Source organism: Exophiala spinifera (assembly GCF_000836115.1).
Source record: "Exophiala spinifera strain CBS 89968 unplaced genomic scaffold supercont1.5, whole genome shotgun sequence".
Classification (NCBI taxonomy): Eukaryota; Fungi; Ascomycota; class Eurotiomycetes; order Chaetothyriales; family Herpotrichiellaceae; genus Exophiala; species Exophiala spinifera.
Window position 1 is genome coordinate 2,783,008 of NW_015622517.1, and position 12,812 is coordinate 2,795,819.

Here is a 12,812-nt window from a genome sequence, read left to right on the forward strand (position 1 = left end):
GGTAACCACGACACAAACTCATTCCCCCGGTGTCGAAACATGCAGAAATTGTCAGGGAAAATGTTAACCCAAGGAACCATTCATCATCTTCATAAGTGACTGAGAACACCACTTCTCCTTCTAAGTGGTAATGTGCCGTTGGTAGTTGGAAAAATGCAACAGAACCAGCCACAGAGCAATAATGTTGGCAATGTAGTGTAGTCTGTATGCATAAGTCATGCCATACAACGCCGCATAAACCGCCAACACAAAAAACAACAAGTTCGTCGCCCACCGGAGGGATCTGACGGATGGCACCATCATCCCGCTCGAGAGTGTCTCGACCAGGATGATAAACGGTGCTATCGACAGCACATTATGGTGGGATGAAAACGGTGTCAACCAGTGAACCGCCAAATTATGTATCCAGACAACCAACACCGGCAGATTGATAGGCAAAACCCAGAGCATTAAAATGAGTATCGAGTAGCTGTAGTTGAAGAAATTATGCGCCGGTCCCGATCTAGTTTCTTTGGCATAGCGCAACGCCCGCGTGCAAGTCATGAGCTGTACAATGCAAGCCACAACATACGCGAACGGATAGGGTATAATTGTTGCAACGAGAAATAAAAGAACTCCGGTGTTGATGGCTCGCCGTCGGGGTGTGCTCGCAACGAACGCAGAGGCAATGCCTTTTTCACCGTCATCGATCTTGACATAGCCTCGAGAGATCAAACCAGAAGCAGTGACGAAAACATCCAGCAAGGCCAAGATGGCGTAGTTCAAGATGACACAAGCTCCGATGCTGATAAGGCCTGCTAGAGGAACGAGAAACCAGAAAAAAGTGTCCTGGGATCCAAGCAGGAGATCATTCTCAGCAAAATTGACAGCAGTACCATTCTTCTGTTGGTGGCCGCCCGATGGAGTTCCGTGAGAACCTGCTGAGGTGAAAGCGGTCGCGAAAAAAGTCATCGAGAGTAACAGCACCGGCAGAGGAAGCCTCAAACTCTGATCGAGACTTTCCGAGAACGAGATGAAGACCCCTGAGTTGTCGTAAACCCTGAACTGCTTGCGCAACACCATGGCCACAACCAGCAGAGGAAATGCTGCAAATACAGTTCTGTATCTGACCACGAGTTTGCCCAGACTGCCGATGGGGTCGGCTCGCAAGCGGACTTCCAAGGAAGAGTTGCAGGTAGGATCCGACCAGATCTGAAATGCGACACCGGCCTTGGATTCGCGGCCATCTAGAGTGGGCGGCATGAAGGGAGCAACCCCGTGTAGATTAACATCGCCTTGTTTGAAATTGACGAAATATTTCGACTCGTGCGGACTATCAATATGTTGACGTACCAGTGGCGTGAATAGCTCGGTATCTGCTCCACATCCGTGCTGGCGAACCTGAAGCGAGTACGTCAACAGGCTTGACTGGATTGAGGGGACCCGAATCTCTGTAACAATTGGTCGACTCGGTGGCAGCTCAACATTGAGGCCCCTGAGGAGGAGCCGTGGAAGGCCAACATCTGAATTGATGATAGAGTCTGATTCCGACACAATCTCAGCATAGGCCCAATGATTACTGATTTCGGTGGATTTGTCAACAAGGGCTACAAACTGATGGTCTTGCAGATCCCTGAGGTCGTAGTTCAAGAACGTGAAGGGTTTGGAAGGCTGATCAAAGGCATACTGAGACGATCTCGTGGAAGCGGGGAGCAGAATGCCATCCCCGGTAGGTTTTTTGCATGCCAGCCGCGTAGCACTGGCATCGCCAGGAGATAGATCGAACTGCACAGGCAGTGGCATGGAAGTCAGCCCTCCAGCAAGAGGAAACGCACTACAGAACATAACTTCCAGCTTCTCCAAAGTGCCCTGCGGGTCCGTTTGTTGGTCGGTCATGAAAGAGAACCGTTTTGCAGTAGCGTTATCAACGGTCGGAATTGGCAAAAGTATTGCGGACATCGCGTCCTGCGCTCCGATTTGGCGAATAGTGACATTCTCGCTTCTGGCTACGGATGATCTTGAACCGGAACCCAATGTCAAGAGAACCTCGTGTGTGGTGTCTCGGAGGCGTCTGGGCGTATTCTCTTCCAAGCCAGTGAGAAACCACTTCCTGAAAACCTTCATTCGTTCGGCACGTGGCTTCGTTTGCCCAGCACGACGAACATCCACAACATCATATAATGCTCTGACAATGACTTTGCGCATTTGGTCAGCCCATGTGATTGACAGATGATCCATGACAGTCCAGACATTTGGAATGCCCGACGTGAAGACGGTAAATCCATGGCTCTCTGGAACCAAGGACGCAATGTTGGTGTAGTCAGACGGAACAGTGGTATCCAGCCCACCGCCAGCAATGGATATTAGAGTAGTATGCCATAGCGGATTGTTGCTCGCCCATCTCTGCAGATAAGACTCTCGCCAATACTCGTTGACTTGCTGATACAAAGAGACAATATCAGCATCGAATGTGACAGGCGGGCGAGCATGAGGAGTCGACATGGTAATGATTGTGTTGACAGAATTTGCCTGGTACTTGGGTGTGACAAGCACAGTACGTGCAACTATTCCGCCCATCGAGTGTCCAATGAGTATGACCGAGCTAGGGTCGGGTAACGATGGATCGCGGCGGAGTCGATTTGCATCGTGGTACAAAGAAAGAATATATGCCACGGCTTCATTGACATACTCGGCTTGATCTAGCAGCGTTTGGCCATGAAAAGCAGACAGATCCTCATTGAAATCAATGGTGAAAAAGTCGAATGCCCTGATGCCTTCTTTAAGAGCACTAGCATCGTAGCGTAAAACGTTGGCATAGTAGCGGGAGGCCTCGGACGATAACGAGCGGACTTGCTTGTAGCTTCCAGCATTCCCTGGAATAAACAGTACCGGGGCGCCTCTTAACCCAATGTTATCCTGTGTGTATTCATCTACCCCCTCTTCGCGATAAAGATAAAGCGCGTATTTTGTCGCAAATCGCGAATGTTCCGTATCAAAGCCCGACAGCTTGATGTAGGTCGGGCTCATCATCGACATGACAGATCCTTGAGGGTCGACCTGAAGCTTGAGAGAGGACCGGACGATGACAGAGAGCACAAAGAGGGCGACGGCTGTGGTGATGAGCGTTAAGGGTCGCCATGTCCAAGGACTCTGAGCTCGGATCTTTCGAAGGCCGCGCACATCAGCGTTGGTGTGACTGTCGCCCACATCGTCCTTGGGCTTCAGCAACATGGTCGCTGAATGTGCATCCGGCTCCAGCCAGGTAGCCGTTGGTAGGGAATGGCACACACGACCAACGGGCGCAATGTAGTGAAGGAGCGAGGCGAACAAGAAGCAAAAGGCCTGGCTGCGGCCTTGGGAGACGGAACGAAGTGGATAATCATCGGCGAAATGCTGGCCCGCAGCCGATGGCAAAGTCGAGGGGCCAAATGGCGATGTCTGCGGGTGTGTGCTTCGAATCTTTTCTCCCTGTCGATCTGGCATAGATTCGCCTCTGGCGTGGCATTTGCAACGCTCGGCCACTGTTATTTCTACGCTTTTGCGACAGGGTCTATCTGCCCACGATGGGAGGGAATTTTTGGAGGCAGACATACGGAGTACGGAGTACGGAGTACGAGTACCGTTACTCAGGCTCAATTGACAATCTCGTCTGCAGTCTAAGCCACTATTCCACCCCCACAGGAGCGAAACACCACCAGCATTGTTGACGCGTCGTGTTTCTTCGTCAGCTAATGCATTGTCTCCGCCGGTACAATGCCACTCGGGAGAGAAGATCATTTCCAACATCATTCAGCGGTCAAGATCAAACAGCCTGCTCAACTGGAGTCTACGCAATTACGACACGGTTTACTATGACAGCAGAATAAAACAGAGATGGCTATCAAGGGAAGAAATAGGAAGAACGCTTATGTTAGATTCTATACGTTAACAAATCGATCTCAGCTAGTCCGTCCATTGCAACGCTAGTACCACCTGTGCTCGACCGCCAAACAAAACGCCCACAGTCTATTCAACAACCAAAACACCGCGGTATCTCATATCGCCGGCCGCGAGTGTGTCGAAGGCTTTGTTGACACCCTCCAAGCTCATCGGGAATGTCTGGATAATGGGCCTGATGTTATGATGGGCTGCAAAATCCAACATCTCCCGATGGACTTGTCGCGCGGCAACCAGACTTCCCTGCACTGTCAAAGCCTTCTGCAGGAAAGGCATGTAGGGGATTTTCAAGTCGCCTCCACTGACAGTCAAGGGGAAAATGGTCCCTGATGGTGCCATGAGGGGAAGATACATCTGCCAGTCGGGTTGAGAGGCGGTGGTGACGAGCAGGTGGTCAAGAGGGGCCTTGATCTTGAGTTCCTTGAGGCCTTTGACAGCGTAGAACTCTGTTGCGCCGAGTCTCATGGCTTCCTCCTTCTTGCTGTCCGTGCCCGAGAAGACGACCACTTCACAACCCCAACGTGCAGCAAACTGGATAGCAAGATGGCCCAGACCTCCGATGCCGAGCACTCCTACACGATCGGTGCTTTTGATGTTGTACACCTTGAATGGGTTGAAGACAGTGGCACCTCCGCACATCAAGGGCGCAGCTTCAGCAGAAGACATGCTCTCTGGAATCTTGAACAAGAAGTTTTCGTCCATAACAAAATGCGAACCGAGGGAACCTTGGTCGAGGCTAACTTCGCCGAACATACGTCGTTCTGCACAGAGTGTTTCCCATCCAGTAAGGCATTGCTTGCAGTGGCCGCAGGAGTTGTGCTCATAACCCCAACCTGCACGCTCGCCTTTCTTGAACAGAGTCACACGCTCTCCAATCTCCTCTACAACACCGACACCTTCATGGCCGAGGCCAATGTTGCTGGTCTTGAAGTGAATGTCAGTGCCACACAGGCCACTGTGTGTAATGCGGACGAGAACTTCGTGCTCTCCGATGGTACGTGTCGTAGTGTCCTCAAAAATGCGCCCCTGCTTGTCTCCCTTGAAAACGGTGAAGGTAACCATGCTGACGTCGAAGATGTTAAACTTGTCGCTGTTGACTTGGAGTAACGAGTCTGCTAAGTCGATTCTCCTAGATCCTCTGCGGACAGTGTGTTCCGAACACAGACTGTCGAGATTGATTGATGGTGTTTGGTCGCTGTTGATGCAGGATTCTGGTCTGAGGCAGATACGTCCTACCTCTTTATACTAGTACCCGGTCCTTCCTCACGGCAGATGTTGAAGCAGGAATGAATAAATTTTGATTGAATGACAAAGCGACGATGCTTCCACCGGCCATGGATCCAGCATATTGACATCATATCGACCCTGAAAAGGTCAATGTGCCCGGAAATCCATCGCCGGCATTTGTAAGTTGTCTCCGGATGCAGGGGGTTGGATGGAATGAACACTCGAGAATGACTCCACCACGATTTCTTCGATAGAGATCGATGCACGAGCAACGCAGAATTCTGACCAAGCGGTGACGACTACATCTATCAGTTTCCATGGTTCCGGAGGTGAACGAAGAGTACAGAGCGAGTGTTGGGAAAAACCGAGTGACGTTCTATTGTATCTTGAAGGAAGCGAGACAAGCGAGAAATGCGAGTGGAACCTCGAAAGCCGAGAATCGGCCGCCTACTGGCCAAAATCTCTGATAGGACTTAACTAGGACGGATCAGGCTAGACGGTCCGCCATTGTGATGAACGGCTGAGGCAGTCGGAAACAAGTATCCGAACCTCGCCGACTACAGTACCTATTGATACCAAGGAGAGTGCTAACAAGAGCCTTGGGTCATCTATCGACTACCTCGAAGTATTCTCGCTCAAGGATGAAAGACAATCCGTGGCTGACAGACGCGCATCCAGGCTTCTGCCATCGGAGCATCAGACTTTTAACTCCTGTCGGAAGTGCTTTGCGCGCCCGCTAAGCTGACCGAGTTCCTCGTACAGCGTCGACGTAGTGTAAGGTAGAGTCTTTCCAACACAACCCGAAGCCCTCCCACATCCACCACGACCATCTTTCCATATCACCACATTTCAGGGTCCATCGTCCCCATCAGACATGTTGTACTCATGAGATGAACGTGTATAGTTTCTGAACCATGGTCAACCTACCAATGAGCTACTCCTGGCAGCGCAACCGTGATGCCGGAAATTAAATCCAGCTGCCAAATGCCAAACCACCAACAGTCAATGATGGTCAGTGCGCCAAAACCATCCTGTCTCATGGACGCGATAAATGTTTACTGGCATTCATAAACATTCACGACTTCACTTCGGTTGAAAAAAAAAAGAACACAAAAGTCATTCACAAGGACCCAACGCCCAACCATCTTCCTCAATACACCACGTACAACACACCACCAACTGCACCACTGCCGACCGACCGCTGGTCACCATGTATTCGCTTATCGCCCACAATGGAGCAATCGCCCAGTTGTCGCCGCTGGCTCGAAGTATGGGCTCTTTCTATCTCCATGTCCTTCTCCGGCTTTTGCTCATTTGTCGCCTTTGCTCGAAAGAGGCACTACACTTTTCGAAGCACATTCTAGAATTGCGTCGACTCTGGGACGCGTTTTGGACCGTCCTTTGAACCCGCTCGACGGTGGGTTGCCCGGATGGCTAACTTTTTTTTAACCAACGTCGTCGTCGTCGTCGTCACCACTGCCGTTGCCATCAAATCATCACCATCATGATCATCAGCGCCATTCATAATCTCCGAGGAAACACTCCGGCTAGGAAGACTATTCCAATATGCGATAATACATGTCGGTATCAGCAACGGGCGCGTTTCGACCAAGTGATGACACCACTAAAAATTGAATTCGAATCGAAAGGATCGCCCGGACCGTGTTTGATTGGAAGCAATAGACTGCCGGCAATTTCCACTTATCTGGCCTTGTTCAACCTGCGAGGTTAACGAACGACAGTCGAGCCGTACAGTCTTCCTGCCTGACCAACGAAAACCACGTCGTCGATTCGAGACACGCTTGACTCGGTCATCTGTGCTACCATCGTACTTTGGACGTGGTGTCCAGAGAAGATCCAACACCTCAACAACCTCTCAATAAACCTGAGTGGGAACCCGAGTGATCAATCTCAGAAAGTCAGTCGGGGTCAGTCTGTCAGTCACCGTGTGAATTCAGTATTGGCCGAGATTTGTGGGGGTTGACCGCCCAGTCAATCGCCAGTATGAGGAATGCGATTCGCCGGATCATCATCATTCATGAAGACCAACCCATCAGCCAGGCTCAAGGACAGCGATGATCCCCCGGGCCATAAAGCATGGAAGATGCTCGCGGCGTTAGGGACGTGGATGGGGCTCAGAGTACGCCGGCCAGAATCCACCACCAAAGTCACACATACACACACGTGTGTTGAATCACGCACCCGTTGAGTGTACTATGAAAAGTCCAAAGCGATCTTCGGCACGACCGAGTGAGTACATGGAGCGGCATGGAGCATCTAGCATTGCCATTCGCCATCACCGTCGCCTTCGACGGACGCTACAGGAGTTCGAATATTATTATTATTATTATTGAGCGAAACCAGCCAGGGTTAGGTACATAGGTAGCAAAGCCTCCGTTTCCCCTGTCTCTTCCTTTCCTTGTGGATGACAAACGTACACGTCGTGTGTGTTGTGTATTGCATTCGGAACTGAAACGAGGACATTATCAACCGTATCACACCCGTGTAGTTCTTGTACTCATAGATACCTAACTGGCAAGGTATGTATTGCATGTACATCATATCGCGCCGTTCGTAACTGACGTAGAACTCTCCCGCCACGCTGCATTTCGTCCCGCACCGAAAAGACACAGCAAGAGATATATAATTCCTCCTGCCCGCACCCCACCTCGCCACGACACCAACTAGTTACAGCTGCGATCCCAGAATTCCGAGTCCATGTCTCTCGAAATCAGATCTCTCATCGAGGTCAAAACAGAATGACAGAAAATATAAATATAAATTCATTCGCGTGTCTCTGTCCGCGACCGCAGTGAGGGACAGACAGGGTATCCAGTGATTGGTGAGAGATAACTAAGTATTTAAAATTATAGTGTAGGTACGCAACTCCATTTCTTCCAAGCAAATATTCTCTCCCTGTAATTGTGCTTCTTCTTGTTCTTCTTCTTCTTCTTCTTCTTCTTCTTCTTCTTCTTCTTCTTCTTTTTCATCAAGACACCTACCCACTCTCCTAGTCTTCTTCTTTCTCTCTTCCTATCCTCTCTCTCTCTCTCTCTCAAGTCTGCTTGATATCAACATCGTTCGATATACCAGTACTCTTGTTCTCGGCTTGTCGTAGTTGATCCTGATGCTCAATGGTGGCGACGGCGGTTTGTAGCGCGCTGGTCAGGTCGATGTGGAAAAATGGTCTGTTCAAGCCCTGCACGACCGCGACGCGTTTCTGAGTCGCGCGTGAATAGGCTTTGCTGTTTGTGATCTCTCGAGACAGTTCGGGCGGCGAGCTCGACCCGGAGTGGTCGTCTTCAGTGGCGTCGGACTTGATGGCGCCGCCGCTCTTCGTGCGTCCGCGGCCGTGTTCCTCGTCGGAAGGGATGCGGGACAGGCGCCGGTTTTGCTCTGCCTCTGCGGCGGCGGCGGCGCTGGAGGTCCCGCCGATTTCGGCGACGCTGAAGATGGGTTTCCAGCGGTGGTATTCCTCACCCGTGGGCGCCGAGGGGTACCCAAACCCGGCCGACGCCAGGGCGCGTTTCGTCCAGCGGTTGGTGATGTTGGCAAAGTGCCACTGAACCGTCTCGGGCGATGTGTAGCGGTCGAGCTGGTTGCGGACATCGATGAGGTTCTGCACACTGGTCACGTCGACGTTGTTGACAGACGACATGTCGAGAACGATAGCCTTGAGCGTCGGGAGGTACGACCTGTCCTCTTCGAACTTGCCGCGTCGTGGGCCCGGGTTGTTCCACGGTCGATCGCCGGGCCTCGGCCACGAATCAGGGTTCGTGCGCCGCGTGTGCTCGAAGATGTATTTGACCAGGTAGTCCAGGTAGTGGTTGGCGTTGGGGTAGTTGAAGCCTTCGGAGAAGCGGTACACAAACACACCTGGGTAAGGCGCCTCGACGTGCACTGAAGGGTTCGAGCCGTCGTTGTGGTCTAGGGGGAGGAAGATCTCCCGCACCGCCCGGTCGTCGTCAGACACGTGCTTGTTGTCGTGAAACTTGTCTTCAATCAAGTGGTCGCCAATCACCGAGTGGATTTTGACTTTGCCGACAAAGTGGCCATTGGCTTTGACTACACGGAATAAGAGGACGCCAGCGCTCACGGAGATGGTCGTGTAAATCCCGTTCTCGATCGACGAGAAGATGGTGACGAAGACACCGGCGAAGAAAATGATGACTTCGAGGGGCGAGACGCGCCAGAATTGGTACACGGTGTTGGGAGGAGTGATCAAGTCACCCACGGCGTGGATGATGACTGCAGAGAGCGAAGCGCTGGGAATGTAGTAGAAGACTGCGGGGAGAGCGTAGATGGCTAGGAGAACAACGATGGCGGTGATGACACCGGCAAAAGGAGTTCGGACACCCGCTTTCGATTTGATGGCCGTTCGTGAAAAAGACCCCGTCGCAGGATATGCTCCCAAGAAGGGTCCCAGCAGGTTGGTGACACCAATGGCTACGAGCTCCTGAGACGGGTCAATGGTATAGTTGTTGACGCGGCCGAATGACTTGGAGATGGCAATGTGTTCAATCAGAAGGACAATGACCGACGCGGGGAGTTTGTCCGCGAAATAACTGATGATGTCTGTGTTGATTGTTGGGACTTTCGCGTCCTTGAAACCACGAGGCACCTTCCCTAAGATTGCAAAGACATGATCATCGCGGTGATGGCGATTGACCAGCCAGCTGATCATGGTGTACAGGAGAATGACAAAAGCTGTGCGAAGGGTCGAGATAAAGAAAAACGTCTTGGATCGATTGGGAAAGCGCTTCGCCATTTGGTTGCAAGTGAATCGGATGGAGTAGAGCAAGAAGAGTGCAGTGAGGCCCATGGCAGCATCGATCTTGGTATGTCCAAGGTATCTGAAGGTGTTGATGATGACTCGGTAGGTAGAGGCTCTCGTGTTGAATCCTTTAACCTTGATTCCCATCATGGTAGGCACCTGGCCGCAAGCGATGTTGATCGCGGAGCCAGTCATGAAGGCAGAGATTGCAGTCAACGGAATGAAGTCAACTATCCAACCACATCGCACCAGGCCTATGAAACAGACAATGGCACCGCAAATGATAGCAAGAGCCGAGGCAACAACATGACCAGGGACTTCTGGATGCTCATCTGCAACCTTGTTGACAATGTTACCGACGATTGTCGACATGACGGCGACCGGACCGATGGTGATATCCTTGGAAGTGGCGAAGAACCAGTAAATCAGAACGCCCATAAAGGACGAGTAGAGACCATACTGGGGAGGAAGCTCAGCGAGTTTTGCATAAGCCATACCCTGGGGCACCACTACGGCACCGACAGTGATGCCGGCGACGAGATCTCCTATGAGCCACTGGACGTTGTATCGGCCAATCCACCGGGTGAAAGGGAAGAGGTTCCGCACATAAGTGCCCACGTCTTGCTTGCTAGGCACTAGTTCTCTGACCCAGCCTATGGTTGTCGGTTCTTCCTCCACATATGTGTCCGCAGTGCTGACTGAGTATGTAGACTCGCCGCGTGTGACAGAGTCCTTGGTAGCCTGGCGCTCACTGAGGTCGATGCGGAGGACTTTGGTGGCGAAGCCTTCGACAACTTTGGAGGAGGTAGAAGGCATGGCGACGTCTGTCCGTCTTTCGACCAAGAGAAAGACTCGATAGGGCTTGCCACAGGCTTGCTAAATGTGAGAGCAAGATCTCCGTGCCGGGGAGTGAGACGAAGCGGTAGACGACCTTCTAGAGCTCGTGCAAAGACTGTTCGCAGAGACTTCTCGAGTCGGTCGGAAGAGGGAGGCGCCAAGCGGGATGCTCAAGATAAGACGTGGCGGACAGGCTTGTTAGAGGAATCCTTGCTGAAGCCTATTCTTGCCAAGTGTATCTCGAAGAGGTGACTGGATTAGACAAGAGATTAAGATGTCTTGGTGATCGTGCTCAAGCTATTCATGCAGCGGGACAAGCTCTCGAGTCGCTCGGTTAGGATGAGGTGGGCGGAGGATATTATATATACCAATCAAGGTATACTCACGTACGCCTATGGTGGGCTGTACAGACAGCGCTCGTGACGGAGATGTCGTAAACCTAGTCAAACGGTGAATCGCTGACTTCTAAGCTGTGTATTTCTCCGGGGGGGGAAGAGGGCGGTGGAAGGTCGACGCTCTGGGGTTTCTGGCAGAGATGTAAAGGTCGATATATATTGCTAGGACGCCCCCACCAGCGACAGACCATGTGCTTTTTTGCCGACTGCAGCTAAGACTTGCTAAGATTCCAAAGTGTGAAGTCAACGGGGCAATCAATGGCAAAGTCGAGATCTAGGAGGGGGCGATCTGGAACCAGAAACGAACGTGTTGGAGGGATGGCGTGCGAGCAGAGAATTTTCGCACATTATTTCGTGGGCAATGATGAAATGGGACGATGTCGCCATCGAAGGCGTGATGGACGCAAGCGACGTCCCATGCGTCGACATGGGCTCGCTGGGCTCCATTCTTTTTTATCGCGAGCTCCTCCAGCTCCGAGTTCCTATTACTGTACCACCTCGCAACACCACCTGGGCAGTCGGCTGCACCAGTCGATGGTGGCATAGCCCATTTCCTTTCTAGCACCCCACGCCGCGAGCCCATTGAACTTATACAGTACGAGTACGTGTCTCCCAGCTCCATGGTTCGTCGACTAGGTTCTCTATCACTGTCCGTCAACTGTCTGTGCACGCTGAACGTCTCCTGTGGCTGAAAATTTCCCACGAGTCCAAGTAAAAGTGGTCATCCTGCTCACACTGGTACGATCTGACGCCGATCAAGGGACTGAAGTCGATGCAATAGAGGAACCCCCTTTGCTGACTAGCTGCAGGGAATCCTCGATCTTGGTCGCGGCTGTCCACCGTTTGAGCTCCAGATCCATGCCCTTGACATCAGCATTGGTTCTGGCTGCTCCGTAATCCGTAGTGGTGATTTCTCCCTCGGCTGTGAAGAAGGGACGGACAGTTTCGGTCCCTACAGGGGAAAAATGGCGTGCTCGAGCATTTCGGAATCTCCTTCGTCGATCTGGACAAGGTTTGGACTCTGTTTCCGCCCTGGCGTGTCTCCCGAGGCTCCCGAGAGACGCGAGAGGCGCCTCTCCCCAGCACTTCTCGGCAAGGACCCAGTTCCTGTCCAATCGTCTCCGTGGGTGGCTTCATTGGTCTCGGACCTAAATGCTGACGCCATTTCCGCCATAAATGATACCATCGTGATATTACGCGACTGACCGGTCGAGATGTGTGAGAAATGGGCGCTACATTATCGGCGTCGGAGTACATATTTCTCGTTTGTTATCGAATAGTGGTCTAGACAAGGCCTAGACCTGTCTTCACAAATCACCCCAGGAAACTGGTAGCAGGCTAGATGCGGAGGAATCCATCAATGGATTTCGTTTCGCAAAAAAAAAGCAAGTTCGCATGCAGGGACGATCAACAGGGTACCTTGCAGACTCGCAATTTCAGAGTCGCTTGAAGCCAACTCAGTTGGCGTCTACTTGCGGTTGACTGCTGACCAGTGACCGCTTTTCACTAGTTCACTACGTCTCTTCTGGCTTTTGTTGCAAATGCTGCGTGCGGTAGGTCAATTGCTGCATCGGCACACGCTTCATCCCGATGGCCGTCGCCTGACAGCCATCTTGGCCATGTGTCCTCATGTTGTGCTTGTTTGTGTAGCAACTAGAAGCGAT

The 12,812-nt window shown here is 51.8% G+C and overlaps 3 protein-coding genes across 3 annotated transcripts; all 3 read right to left on the reverse strand.

The window, feature by feature from the left end:
* Window positions 1-120: 120 nt before the first annotated feature.
* On the reverse strand, window positions 121-3,210 carry PV08_07575 (uncharacterized protein; the record flags this gene model as incomplete). Its single annotated transcript, XM_016381904.1, has 1 exon — window positions 121-3,210. One exon carries the CDS (start codon window positions 3,208-3,210, stop codon window positions 121-123), a length of 3,090 nt encoding a protein of 1,029 aa, XP_016235006.1.
* Window positions 3,211-3,984: 774 nt separating this feature from the next.
* Window positions 3,985-4,977, reverse strand: PV08_07576 (uncharacterized protein; the record flags this gene model as incomplete). Its single annotated transcript, XM_016381905.1, has 1 exon — window positions 3,985-4,977. One exon carries the CDS (start codon window positions 4,975-4,977, stop codon window positions 3,985-3,987), a length of 993 nt encoding a protein of 330 aa, XP_016235007.1.
* A 3,220-nt stretch (window positions 4,978-8,197) lies between these two features.
* On the reverse strand, window positions 8,198-10,732 carry PV08_07577 (uncharacterized protein; the record flags this gene model as incomplete). The annotated part of the gene is made up of 1 exon (XM_016381906.1): window positions 8,198-10,732. The coding sequence occupies one exon, from the start codon at window positions 10,730-10,732 to the stop codon at window positions 8,198-8,200; it is 2,535 nt and encodes an 844-aa protein (XP_016235008.1).
* Between the last annotated feature and the right edge of the window lie 2,080 nt (window positions 10,733-12,812).